Below are 13,144 nucleotides of genomic sequence, written 5' to 3'. Positions count from 1 at the left end.
TTAATCAGTGTTTTACTTTGGAAAAACATACTTGAATGAGGGAACGAGAATGAGCTTTATTGGCCAAGTATGTTTCCACATACGAGGAATTTGTTATAGTGACAGAAGCTCCACAGTGCAACAGAAAGACAGCAACAGGACAGAAAACAGATGAAAATAATAATAATATACAATAATATAGAAATAGGCAATGTACAAAACAGCAAAAACACAATATACAACATAGACAATTATGTATGTACAGGTCTGATATGTGCAAATTTGGTGAATAAATAATGTAAAATAGAGTTGTGTGTTCCGCGGTAAAGCAATAAGCCCCAAGAAGCAGTGGGTTACTGGGGTATTTTATAACGGCTTAGAACTCCGCTCAGCCAATCAGAATCAAGGACCAGAACTGACCGTTTTATAATTAACGTCAAGTGTTCATAAAATGGATTGCCTGAGGGAAGATACTGTTCCTGTACTTCACAACATTATAAATATAACATTATAGTACAACATTATAGTTGATTTATTATTTTGTTATTTTAAAACAGAGACTAGTCCAATAACTGGAGCATTGGTGAAGTAAGAGGATAAACACGTCCCACGATCACAGACGCCGACTGCAACCAATGTATTACGCTGAGAATATGTCACGGTAAAATAAATAAACACATTTAAGCAACACAACTGACATTTCACAAGATGGTTAAAAGAATTAGGACAAAATACCCTCCAAATACCATTCTTAAAGGAGTAGTTCACCTTCAAAATGAAAATTCTGTCATTGTTTAAACATCCCTTGTCATTTCATGACTTTCTTTCTTCTGCAGACAACAGCATAAGATATTTTGGTTGGTAACAGAACAGCACAGCCCCCCCGTTCACTTCTATTGTAACCAATGCAAGTGAATGGGGGGCTCTTAAGAACATTTTTCAAAATATCTTCTTGTGTTCTGCGGAAAAAAGAAAGTCATATCGGTTTGAAATGACACGGGGGTGAGTCAATGATGACAGAATTTTCATTTTGAAGGTGAACTACTCCTTTAATACAATTATAACCAACAAATGGCGAACAATTCCAAAAGATTCTTACTTTGTTGAAGGAGATCCCAAATTAATTTATTATTATTATATAACAATAGTTATACTGCAAAATGTAGGAGCAGAACAGTAGGCTAAATGATTTGGCACAGCGATGTAAAATTAGGAATAATTTACATTATGTAAATCAGTGGTCACCAACCCTGCTCCTGGAGATCGACCGTCCTGAAGATTTCAGCTCTAACCCCAATCAAACACACCTGAACTATCTAATTAAGGTGTTCAGGTTTGCTTGATAATTACAGACAGGTGTGCTGAAGCAGGGTTGGAGCTGCAGTCTGCAGGACGGTCGATCTCCAGGAACAGGGTTGGTGACCACTGATGTAAATTATTACCTAATGTAGGCCTATGGGTGTATACATCATGAGTACATTACAAATAAAAGTAAACTAGTGTGTATTTTTGGTATTTAATCTTACATATGTAATTAAATCTTAAAGATGTTATTTAACATTTAGATTTGGTTATCAAGCATTGACAGTTCTGGCAGGTCAAGCTTGCATCAGCCAATCACATCAGGTGCAGCTAATCAACGTTATAGTCATACAACACATACTAGACTGCGGTTGCGTCCGAAATCGACTACTTCCATATTATATAAGCGAAAATGAGTATGAGTCATGAATAGTATGTCCAAAACCGCAAAATGCAAAAAATAGTAGGCGAGAAATACCCGGATGGTCTACTACTTCCGCCGAGATTTGTGAGTGTGGATCAGATGGACACTTATCTATCCCATGATGCCACGGGAGCTGAGCAACGGTCAAATTTCAAAAGTAAAAATCAAATAAATATAGCGGAAAACTTCGAGGCGGACTTCCGTTTCTAATGTAAGTGCCATGTAACTGCTTGTTTCTGTCGGATCATTTTAATTTAATCCTGTTACGCATCATGAACTATTCTGGTTCCCCAGGTGGGGTGACATGTATTTCTGCGCTCCCGCACTGTCCATGCAGGCGGAGAGTTTGCCCAGAACAGTTTCATTCCGCCAAACTTAAATATTGATATTGTTTAAATGTTTGACGACAGTGGTCCTGACAGAAATAAATGTTAATGTTCTGTTGGTTGTAATTTGCAATTCATGCGTGTAATTCAGGTGAACTTCTTCCTTTATCAGGCTCCTTAAAGCACCTGGGCCCGGTTGCATAAAGCACCTTAAGTGTAATTTTCCCTTAAGTGTGTCCTTAAGTATACCTTAAGTTTTACTTAAGTTATTCTCCTATTGTCTTTGGTAAAGGAAAATCACCCCTTAAGTGTCATACTTAAGGGAAAAACTTAAGGTGCTTTATGCAACCGGGCCCTGGTCTTAAGCAATTAATAATTTCCTTACAGGAGAGAAGCATAACAGGCTCAAATACAGACCAAGTAGAAGAGCATAATGGAACATCAGGTAAGGTAAAAGCAGTATGTGACATCCCTGATCTGATTAACATAATCGTATCCGTAAACAACTTTCCAAAGCTTTCACACAGTGAAACAGTTGGCTCAGGGAAAAGATTAACAGGCGTATTTAATACAGAGTCAATCGTGGAAAAGAGAAGTTGAGGTTTGTGACCGAATTTGGTGATCAGTTCAGAGAGGTATTTGCATTTTGCAGCCTTAGCAGCGTTCTGGAAGGAAATTAATGAGAGTCTCATGATTTCAAATGAAACCTGGAGTCTGTCCTTTTTCCATTTTCGCTCAGCACGTCTGCATGACTGCCTGAGAGAGCGTGTGGTGTCATTGAGCCATGGTGCTGAAGTGGGTTTGCGCTTTTTAAGCTTCATAGGAGCAATAGAGTTTAAAATATTATCACAAGTAGAATTAAAAAGACTAAGATGTTCGTCAGCATCCAAGTTTTGTAGAGTAGATTCATACAGTTCTAACAGTTCACGCACATCATGGAAAGCATCAGAAAAATCCTTGTTAGAGTAAGTTGTGAAAGTACGAGACAAGCGTGCCGGAAGGAGAGTACTAGGGGGTTGAGCAGCAAATGGCACAGTTAATAAAATAGGCATGTGATCTGAGAAAGCTGCATTACCTACTTCAAGGTCATGAGAAGCCAAGCATTAAAATAAGGTCCAGGGTGTGACCCTGTGAGTGAGTAGGGCCAGATACCCATTGAACAAAATCAAATGATTCAATCATGTGCAACAGACATGAATGTTTTATTATAAGAGGTGATGAGGTTGCCCACGAATGTGGCAAATTCGTTAATAAAGCCAGAGTTATATTGAGGAGGGCGATACACCAAAGCAAATACAACAGGTTCAACAAGGGCCATTTGAAATACACTGACCAAAATGATAAACGCAACACTTTTGTTTTTGCCCCCATTTTTCATGAGCTGAACTCAAAGATCTAAGACTTTTTCTATGTACGCAAAAGGCCTATTTCTCTCAAATATTGTTCACAAATCTGTCTAAATCTGCGTTAGTGAGCACTTCTCCTTTGCCAAGATAATCCATCTGCCCTGTACAGTGAAAACCGGGATTCATCCGTGAAGAGAACACCTCTCCAGGGTGCCAGACTCCATCGAATGTGAGCATTTGCCCACTCAAGTCGGTTACGACGACGAACTGAGGTCAGGTCGAGACCCCGATGAGGACGACGAGCATGCAGATGAGCTTCCCTGAGACGGTTTCTGACAGTTTGTGCAGAAATTCTTTGGTTATGCAAACCGATTGTTGCAGCAGCTGTCCGGGTGGCTGGTCTCAGACGATCTTGGAGGTGAAGATGCTGGATGTGGAGGTCCTGGGTTGGTGTGGTTACACGTGGTCTGCGGTTGTGAGGCCGGTTGGATGTACTGCCAAATTCTCTGAAACGCCTTTGGAGATGGCTTATGGTAGAGAAATGAACATTCAATTCACGGGCAACAGCTCTGGTGGACATTCCTGCAGTCAGCATGCCAATTGCACGCTCCCTCAAAACTTGCGACATCTGTGGCATTGTGCTGTGTGATAAAACTGCACATTTTAGAGTGGAATTTTATTGTGGCCAGCCTAAGGCACACCTGTGCAATAATCATGCTGTCTAATCAGCATCTTAATATGCCACACCTGTGAGGTGGATGGATTATCTCGGCAAAGGCGAAGTGCTCACTAACACAGATTTAGACAGATTTGTGAACAATATATGAGAGAAATAGGCCTTTTGTGTACATAGAAAAAGTCTTAGATCTTTGAGTTTAGCTCATGAAAAATGGGGGCAAAAACAAAAGTGTTGCGTTTATCATTTTGGTCAGTGTAGCTGCACCTTAAAGCTGCCAAATGAGCCGGTAGGTAAAAGTCGACAGTGATAAATGTTTTTAAAAATAGCACCGCGCCCAGACAGACGCGGGGAGTTAAAAAAATTACAGTCCTGGGGTACCATCTCGGAAAACGCCAGGCCTAACACAGGTCACACATAAAATATCCAGCGCATGTGAAGTAAAAAAGTTGTTTAAAATATAGGTTTTGTTCCCCACGGACCGAGCGTTGATAAGAGCTGTGTTCTTTCTGAGTCTGTGTTGCTCGACGTGGCATCCATAGTGGATTGCTAAAATAATCAAACAAGGTAGAGCACACATGATTTTATTCGCCCAATGTCCACTTTTATAGCCGGTGACCATACAACATTCATTGTGGTTTGGAAGTCATCTTTACAAGCATAACACTAAATTCGTGACGAGGCACGATTATGCTACTCAAGCTATTGAGACCCGGCAACATTACATTATCTCTAGTCTACCTTACGGTTATAAATTGTGAACCAGTAACGTTAGTGCGCCAATAAACAACCTGAGCACAGCCTAATAACTAATAAGCTCAAAAGTACAGGTCAGTAAGAAAAAATGTACATATAAGACTTTCAAATCTAGTAGCAGGAAGGCTAGGTCTCCATCTGTTTTGCAACCCATTGCCTCTTGCAGCTCGTGTAAGTGTAAGTCTGTCAGATTTTGATTCGTGTTCGGGCTCGTGTCCGATCACTCTCTCTCTCTTTTCATCTGTTTTTTTTGCTGGCTCTGCCATGGTGATGGTCTGGAGACTAGCGTTGAACTAGATCGTTTGTCTTATTGTTAGCTGTTCTTCACCCGGGCTACGAGTAAAACGTGACGTATGCCGTAAAGCCGTTGATGGGCTGTGCTTGTGAACCTACCCGCACACCAAAGTTACAAGTGTGATTTCAGTTGATAGAGGGCTGCTTAGGTAGCAGCAGCAGTAAAATTCGTCCAGTTAAGAGATGTCCTCCCACTAAAATAATTTTAGAGAGATTATTTTAAGATCGAAAAACTCTCTAGTGTTGCATTAAAGCCCACATTATGTCCCCAGGATATCATTCCTCCACTCTTCCTTTAACAAATATTTGATACTGTTGGTTTGCTGCTAGTAATCAACAAATGCTTGTCTACAGGTACTGTTCCTGCTAGCCTCAAACATGCTGTGGTGATACTGTACCTTAAAAAAAAAAAATCTTGATTCTACCCTTTTTTCTCATTTTCGCCAGATTTCTAACCTGCCCTTTATCTGAAAAATATGGAGAAAACCATTTAGTCTCAGTTGCAGTCATTTTTGTTACATAATTCTATTCATGAAAAATGACAGTTCGGGTTTAAAGCACAACATATCACAGAGTCTGCCATTTTAAGAGTGTCAAACGATATCTTCCGTGCAACCGATTCAGGGAAGTATGTGGCACTTGCCCTCTTAGATCTTAGTGCTGCTTTTGATTTGGTTGACCATGAAGTTTTTTTTATCTTGTTTAGAGCTGTGTGTGGGTTTCCGCGGCACAGTTTTACAATGGTTTCGTTCTTATATGTCTAATAGGTGGTTAAATGTTAGCTTAGGACAGTTCTTACAACATGTCTCTTGGCTGTGGTGTTCCTCAAGGATCAATTCTCGGCCCAGTGTTGTTTTCCTTGTACATGCTTCCTATTGCCTCTATCTTTGACAAATATGGAGTATCCTTTCACGTATATGCCGATGGCACGCAAATATACCTCACATTTCTGCATAATGACAAAAATTTCCTACAACCACTGTTGGGGTGCTTAGATGAGCTAAAGCTCATGGTTGACAAGTAATTTTTAAAAACTTAATGAAAATAAAACTTAGATTATCCTTTCTGGTCCCAAGGAGATCGGTGAACCTTGACTCCCTTTCTCCATACCGAACCCAATGTGCCAGAAACTTGGGCTTTTTACTAGACAGCAGTCTCACATTTGACCTACAGATTTATGCTGTTGTTTAATCTTGATTTTATCATCTTCGCCTTCTTGCCAAAGTTAAGCCCTTTTTATCCATGAACAAATTCGAAATGGCCATTCATGCAGTTGTGTCACCTCGCCTGGACTATTTCAACTCACTTTATGTTGGTGTCTCTCAGTCCTCTATATCTCGTCTTCAGCTAGTACAGAATGCTGCTGCCAAACTTCTTACAGGGAAGCACAAGCACGATCATGTGACACACCCATCTTACCCTCACTGCACTGGCTTCCTATCAAATACAGGATTGATTTTACAATTGTATTGTTTGTTTATAAAGCCGTTAATAATCTAGCTCCACAATATTTAATGGATCTCCTGCTCCCATACACTCCCCCCAGAACCTTGAGATCTTGTGAGTTTGGGTCAAGACTTATAAATTGAGGTGATCGTGCCTTTGCCACTATTGGCCCGAAACTCTGGAATAGCATTCCATTGCATGTTAAAACTGCGCCATCTATATCCATTTTTAAAACCAGAGTCAAAACACACTTATTTTCTCTTGATTTTAATGTTCCTTAATTTATTATTCTTATATTATATTTGATGATGTTGCTGAATGTACTGGTATACTCTTGCTTTAGTAATTTTATCTGCTTGTACAGCAGCAGAGATGTACTAGAGATGTATTTTATTATTCAAGATTCTCCTGTATTAGAACATTTCAGTAATATTTTACACACACATCTTGAAATAAGTTCTGCAATCCTGCTTGTGTTCAGTATGAACATTGAGCACTGCTTGTTTTTGAGAAATAATTTTACGATCTATAAAACTATTTATTTGGATTCAATTGTCTATATTTTATCAGATTTAGCAATTATATACTTTTTATTTGTGCTGATCAGTTATAACAATAGTAAAATTGAACTGCTAGAAAACCTTGAGAGAATTGGGTAGGGCTGGCTCTTCTCCTAAAAGATGTGATCTCACTCCAAACTTTTGATCAAACTTGAGAGCCCTGATTTATGAAATGTATTGGAGTAAAAGTATAACATATGCTTTCTAATGTAGTGAAGTAATTTTTCCCCCCAAAAGTAACCTACAGATAATTGAAAACTGTACTTGAGTAAAGTAAAATTACTCATGAAAAACACAACTAAGTCATTCATAGACGGTTCAGTGGCAACAACATAAACAAACGTTACGTCCAAACTTAACTTCCGCTAGACCTTTGCAAAGAATCAATAACTGTTGAATAGTTCTAATGTAATTTAACACAATTAATATACAATAAAATATTAATATAAATTATGAATATAAATTAAATATAAAATAAAATGTTATATTGTAATCAAACAGACCAGAAGTTAACTTCGGACCAGGCACGTGAGTCCCATGAAACCGTAAATAGTGCAATGATTTTAATTAAAGAAATAATTGACAAAATGAGTGCACTGGTTTAAGAAGTACATCAAATCTTATTTAATAGAGACGATATGCTGTGGTACATTTAGAAAACTATAACACTTTAAATGAGTCACTTTCTCTCATGAAATCTCTTTTTATAAGTAAATTTTAGTGAGGTAATGATTAGTCACAGTACAAACACCAGGAAACAGGCCATAGGCACTTATAGTCTACACACACGGATCTACATGTAATGTATTACTTTGACTCTGTCAAACCAAGTAACATATTCACAATTAATGTATTCAGATAAGATTCTGATAAAGTCACTACAAAATTTCTTTTGAATCTTTTGTGGAATTTTTTATCAAGAAAACAAAATGATTAGCCACCACAATCAAAGCACAACAGTGTCTACCACACAAATAAACAAATATATATATACTGTATATATATATATGTATGGCTCAAAATAATAAATAAACAAATAAAAGCATAAATACCATTTGTTAAATAAAGTGCCAAATTGAAGGCAAGAAGTTAGCAGCTCGGACCCAGCAGGCAGGCATGGACTCAGACTCTGTGGCGCAAGGGGTCAGCCAGAGGCGGGGATGGCAGAGGAGGAGGGAAAGATGTCAGGGGGTCTTGCGGGTCTTCTGTGGGAAGGACCAGACGGGTGCCCCCGAATGCAAGCTCCCTGTCGAGGGGATCATTGGAGGTTCCTGCTAGTGAGTACAGGCCGGCCTGACTCGAGGAGGTGGTGGGTACGCCGTGGGCATCAGTGCTGACCGTCATGTCCCCATACATCAAACCACCTCCGTCATTTAGGATCAGTTCTGTGTCCTCATCATGCAGTCGACCTACATTCTGCTCCAAAAATGCATACACAGTGGAAAAAAATACAATAAATTCTGAAAAAACTACCTACTACTGTAGGCTACCCTATGAAATGTCATGTGTTAATAAAATGGTGTATTTTGAGTAAAATAAGGCTGTAGTTTACCTGTAATACTATGTTTGGTATTAATATGTTTGATGTTAACATAAAACATTGTAAAAATTGCAAATTGTGCTGAATAAGCCTTCCGGGTTGACCTTAAACAGACGTCATAGTTGGATAGCAATGCATGAGTTATTAGTCTTATTAGAAATTAGTAAATAGCACACTTCTATAAGTAAAACTATAGCTCACCAATAACAGTAACTGTGTTTGTTTGTAGATTACCTCATAGGCCTGCGAGCTTGTCAGACAGCGTGCGATTGCACCACAGCAGGCAGGCAGAGTGGAGGTCAGTGGAGGTCCACTGTGAGTGAGAATGGGCTTTAAATAACTGCACCAGTTTGTTAAGGAAAAAACGAGTAGGTTTTTGTTGGGTATAAAACAGCTAAAACAAGCATTTTGAGAACAGCAGCCGATCCAGGTTTAGTACTTTTCATCTTTTTAATCTGATCGTGAGCGCCCTCTGCTGTTAAATGCAAAAATTATTTAAAATAATTAACTTCATAAGATACTTACAGAGAAAATTGTTATGGTCAAAATGATATATTATGAAAAGTTCAACAAAATAATAATTGTAATGTTTTGTTTACAGGAAAATAAAAAACAAAGGATACTTGTGGTCAAATGTGTACCACAGTCTGAATGGCCATGCGCTCTCATGCTTGGTGCTTCTTTGTACCCCATCCGGTGCTGTAGTCTATATGAGCAAAGTAATTATGAAGGGGAGAGTGAGAGATAGTGAGTTCATGTCTGTAAAACCACCCTTATGGATACTATTTGTACAATAAATATTTACAAGTTAAACAACTCTTTTGGTAATGTTAGCTTGTGGAGCACATACTGCATTCTCTTGATCTGTGTCCACTCCCACCCTGATAATAAAGAATAAATCAACCAAATAAGCACTTTAAATCTTTTAGAAAAGATGTCTGTAAATCAAACCAATGAAACAAAATCGAATGCTCACCGAATCTGCATAAGTGACAGCACAGGAGTGGTTCCGCCCCCACAAATCCACACGGTGAAGAAAACTATGAGTAGCGTGGTGGAGAACATCATCTGCCTGGCATATGTCGCTGTGTCCCTAATAGAGAGGGCAAAGGTCATTGCCCCTCGAAGCCCTGAGAGGGACATCATAAAATAAGTTAAATGGTAAAAAAAGGTAAATGTTCTATGTAGAAAGGTCTTATATCGGATGTTTTAAATGTGTCTGGTAGTTACCTGAAAACATCATGACATGTTGGAAATTGGCTGCGATTTTGTTCTTGCGGCCGAGATTTACAAAAAAAGAAATGGGGTAGATATTGGCTGCCCTGCCAAGAAATATGGCCAGCTAGAAATGACGGCCAAGGTCAAGGAGAATTAATAAACGTTTACCTATAAACAGTTCCTTTGTACAGACACAAACTCACACCCATGCAGTCAAACTTCAAAAGGATACAAAGGCACCTATAATGAAGCAGGGATTAAACACATGGTGCTGGAAGGAAAAAAGTGTCAAGCCCATGTATGAGAAGATGAAGTTTTCAGCCAGGAAATTTAACACCTCAAACAGCTGTTCGGGGAAACAGAGGAAAATTCTATCAGTATACAAATCCTCAACAAAAACAAAACAAACAGAGAATTTTTTAGCCATGACACATTGTGACATGTAAACAGCAGTCGCAAATGAGGACGAATTGGTAACGTGTGTTACCTGTTTGGTTCTGCTTTTTGAATCGTCTGAAAGGTTGTTGTATGTATAATGAGCCTGAGTAATGCCACAGAACAGCACTGCCACCACGCCTACACACAAAGACAAACAGAAACAGTGCAGATGTTAGAAATGACATGAAAAAGAAAAAATCTGACAAACATCACTCATTTTTTCATGACGTTACGTGTGGCACACTGCTATAAATATATGTTTCAGTGGTTACCTGTGAAACCACAGGCCTCGGCCAATAAGAAAGTACTCCAGGACATGAGGAAGAAAAGAGCGGTTTCCAGCAAGGGAAAATCTCTCAGCTTGGTGAACTTGGTGACCTGAGCAACCGCACAGATTTACAGATCATCTCCCAGTTAAGAATATTGCTATTGCTAAATGGTTTAACCAAGTAGTCAGTTTACGTAAAATGTATGTGTATATAGATACCAGAGCTGTCATGACTCCAGTCGCAGCGCCCATCGCAAAAGACCCACTAAAAACACCCATAAAGACGCCCAGTGATTTGAGGAGGGCACTGCCGTCAAACGTGTGCCGATTGTCTCCCTCGGGCTGGTATGCCCCTATTGACCTGTAAGGAGGAGAGAAAGGATAGAATAGGGTTTATTTTGAATGAACAAGCTTACAATGCAAAGAAAACAAGAGTAAATGGACTTACGAGGACAAGATGATAGCTACTGCATCATTGAGAACGCTCTCTCCAAACATCAGTGCATAGAGATCCACATCAACCTTCAGCTCATTGAAAATGGCCAGAACTGTTACTAAAAGTTATCAAAAATGCATGACATGAATTTAACAAATAAATCAGGGTTATCTTCACTTCACTTTTTAATAACAAGACAGGCCCGAAACTGACTAACTTCAGCTACTATAACACATGTAGATATTACACACACAGTGTGTAGTAAACCAATATGAATAAAACAAAATAAAAAAAAGTAAATAAATACCTGGGTCTGTAGCAGATACAATAGCACCAAAGAAAAGACAGTCAGTGAAGAAGAAATCTCCTCCAAGCTGACCAATGACTTTCATGAACACCACACAGCCGTACATCACCAACCTGCATAGAGGACATAACAGTGAATAAAAAAAGCAGTGCTTTTAATATAACATGCTTCTGTCCGATAAATATACTCACTTACCCGGTAACAAAACTTGATATCACTGTGCCCACAAAGGCATAGGAGAGGATAGACCCCAGATTTCTGAAAAAATGTCTCTGACAGTTACAACAAAAAACAGCATTACTAAAATGTAATTCAACAGCTACATGAGGGATTGATAAGAGACATTGTTTATATTATTTATATATTTTATTATACATTTACATTGTTTCTTTATATAAAATATGCATGGTTGTAATAATTTTCTTACTCGTTTGAGGCTGTAGCCTGCATGAAAGATGATTGGTGGAAGCAAAATGTTGAAGAAAACCTCTGGATCAAAAGTGACCTAAACCGGATTTACAAATAGAATAGCGAAGTGGGTTCAAGAAGACGCATTTAGAAAATAAACCTTCATTCAAAAGCAACATAAGAATGAGTAAAATGGTTGTTCGTATTTTACGGAATCAGAATATCATGATCTGTCAGCTATACCTTCCTGAGCATCTCTGCATTGGGCACGTCGTGACCCTTGCTGTCTCTGACCTCTCCTTTCAGACTGTACTCGTAGAAACGGCCGCTCACGTTCACCAGTAGTGTGGTGGGGCTGCTGTTAACCGCACATGTCAAGGTAACATTATTGATGTCTTGTGGTGAATGGACTGCGAAGCGCAGAATCACACCCATAAGCAATCCTAGAGAAGATGGGTAATATTATTAAGCAGTGTTGTTTTTTTTAAATCATTGTGTAATAGTAGAATCATATATTCAGGACTAATAGAAATCCTATTGGATTTAATGGTTTTAATGGGAATTGTATTGGTTTTATTGAAAACGAATAGTCTCTGCTGATAATTTGTTGTTGGCATGTTATGGGAACCAATAAAACACAATTATAAACCCCAACACAATATGCATTTGATTTTGTAATGGTTATACTGGTAAACACAGCTGATGGTTAAGAATATTATTGTAAAGGAAATCATTAGAAAATGTATTATTTGTCAGTAGAGAGCACTTACAACAAACCATACACAGACAAACATTTATCAAATGCAATAAATACTATAAAAAAGTATCTCTCACCATAGATCATGGCCAAACCCGTCTCATGTAGAAACCTGAAGCGACGGTGTTTAAATAACCATATGGTGAGGATAGTGAGCGTCAGTAACATGATGAAAATGAGCAGATCAGCGCTGTCCTGTCTGTGGCTCTCCTCCGCTTTCCTCTCTGTCACCACATTCACCATTTCTGTGTTTTCACCTCGACAAACGACACTAACACACATCAAGCAGAGAAAACGGGGAATTATAAAAGCCATTGTGAGTGAGGTGAGCCTTCTTTGAGATCCCATAGTTAGGCAATGTTGTGGTTCAGTTTTGTGATTATGTGAATCACTGCGGTCTCCCACATAGCGGCGCGAACACAGCAATAACGTTGATAACACCGGAAGTGGGTTGTTACAAATTAAAGGACCCTCAAACTACATGATATAATTTAGTACGTGCTCCGCAACAGCGCTTTAAACTAAGAATAATTGATAGTGATAATCAGTATCTAATCCTACTTTTATAATATACTTTTATACATATAAAAGATTTATAATATCAAATTCACATTTTATTCAAATGTATCTACAATTATTTTTAAGCAGTTATTTTTGTTATAT

The 13,144-nt window shown here is 38.6% G+C and overlaps 1 protein-coding gene across 1 annotated transcript; it reads right to left on the bottom strand.

The window, feature by feature from the left end:
• Nucleotides 1–7,718: 7,718 nt before the first annotated feature.
• Nucleotides 7,719–12,926, bottom strand: slc9a6b (solute carrier family 9 member 6b). The gene is made up of 16 exons (XM_057321080.1): nucleotides 12,559–12,926; nucleotides 11,968–12,167; nucleotides 11,744–11,821; nucleotides 11,512–11,588; nucleotides 11,317–11,429; nucleotides 11,022–11,127; nucleotides 10,793–10,934; nucleotides 10,578–10,683; nucleotides 10,355–10,443; nucleotides 10,100–10,213; nucleotides 9,880–9,991; nucleotides 9,626–9,779; nucleotides 9,500–9,530; nucleotides 9,273–9,355; nucleotides 8,884–8,989; nucleotides 7,719–8,525 (listed from the first exon to the last, which is right to left on the bottom strand). Exons 1-16 carry the CDS (start codon nucleotides 12,827–12,829, stop codon nucleotides 8,232–8,234), a joined length of 2,076 nt encoding a protein of 691 aa, XP_057177063.1. The 5' UTR covers nucleotides 12,830–12,926; the 3' UTR covers nucleotides 7,719–8,231.
• Between the last annotated feature and the right edge of the window lie 218 nt (nucleotides 12,927–13,144).

The sequence above is a fragment of the Triplophysa rosa genome, linkage group LG22 (assembly GCF_024868665.1).
Source record: "Triplophysa rosa linkage group LG22, Trosa_1v2, whole genome shotgun sequence".
Lineage (NCBI taxonomy): Eukaryota > Metazoa > Chordata > Actinopteri > Cypriniformes > Nemacheilidae > Triplophysa > Triplophysa rosa.
Note: the sequence above shows the minus strand (reverse complement) of the source record. Positions and strands in the feature narration are given on the sequence as shown.

What these genes read in the sequence shown, in the direction of transcription:
- slc9a6b (XM_057321080.1), bottom strand. Translation starts at nt 12,829, where the DNA reads ATGGGATCTCAAAGAAGGCTCACCTCACTCACAATGGCTTTTATAATT. An exon ending in CAGGCTACAGCCTCAAACGA is followed by an intron (nt 11,589 to 11,743) that starts GTAAGAAAATTA and finishes TGTAACTGTCAG; the next exon opens with AGACATTTTTTCAGAAATCT. An exon ending in ACATGTCATGATGTTTTCAG is followed by an intron (nt 9,780 to 9,879) that starts GTAACTACCAGA and finishes TGTCCCTCTCAG; the next exon opens with GGCTTCGAGGGGCAATGACC.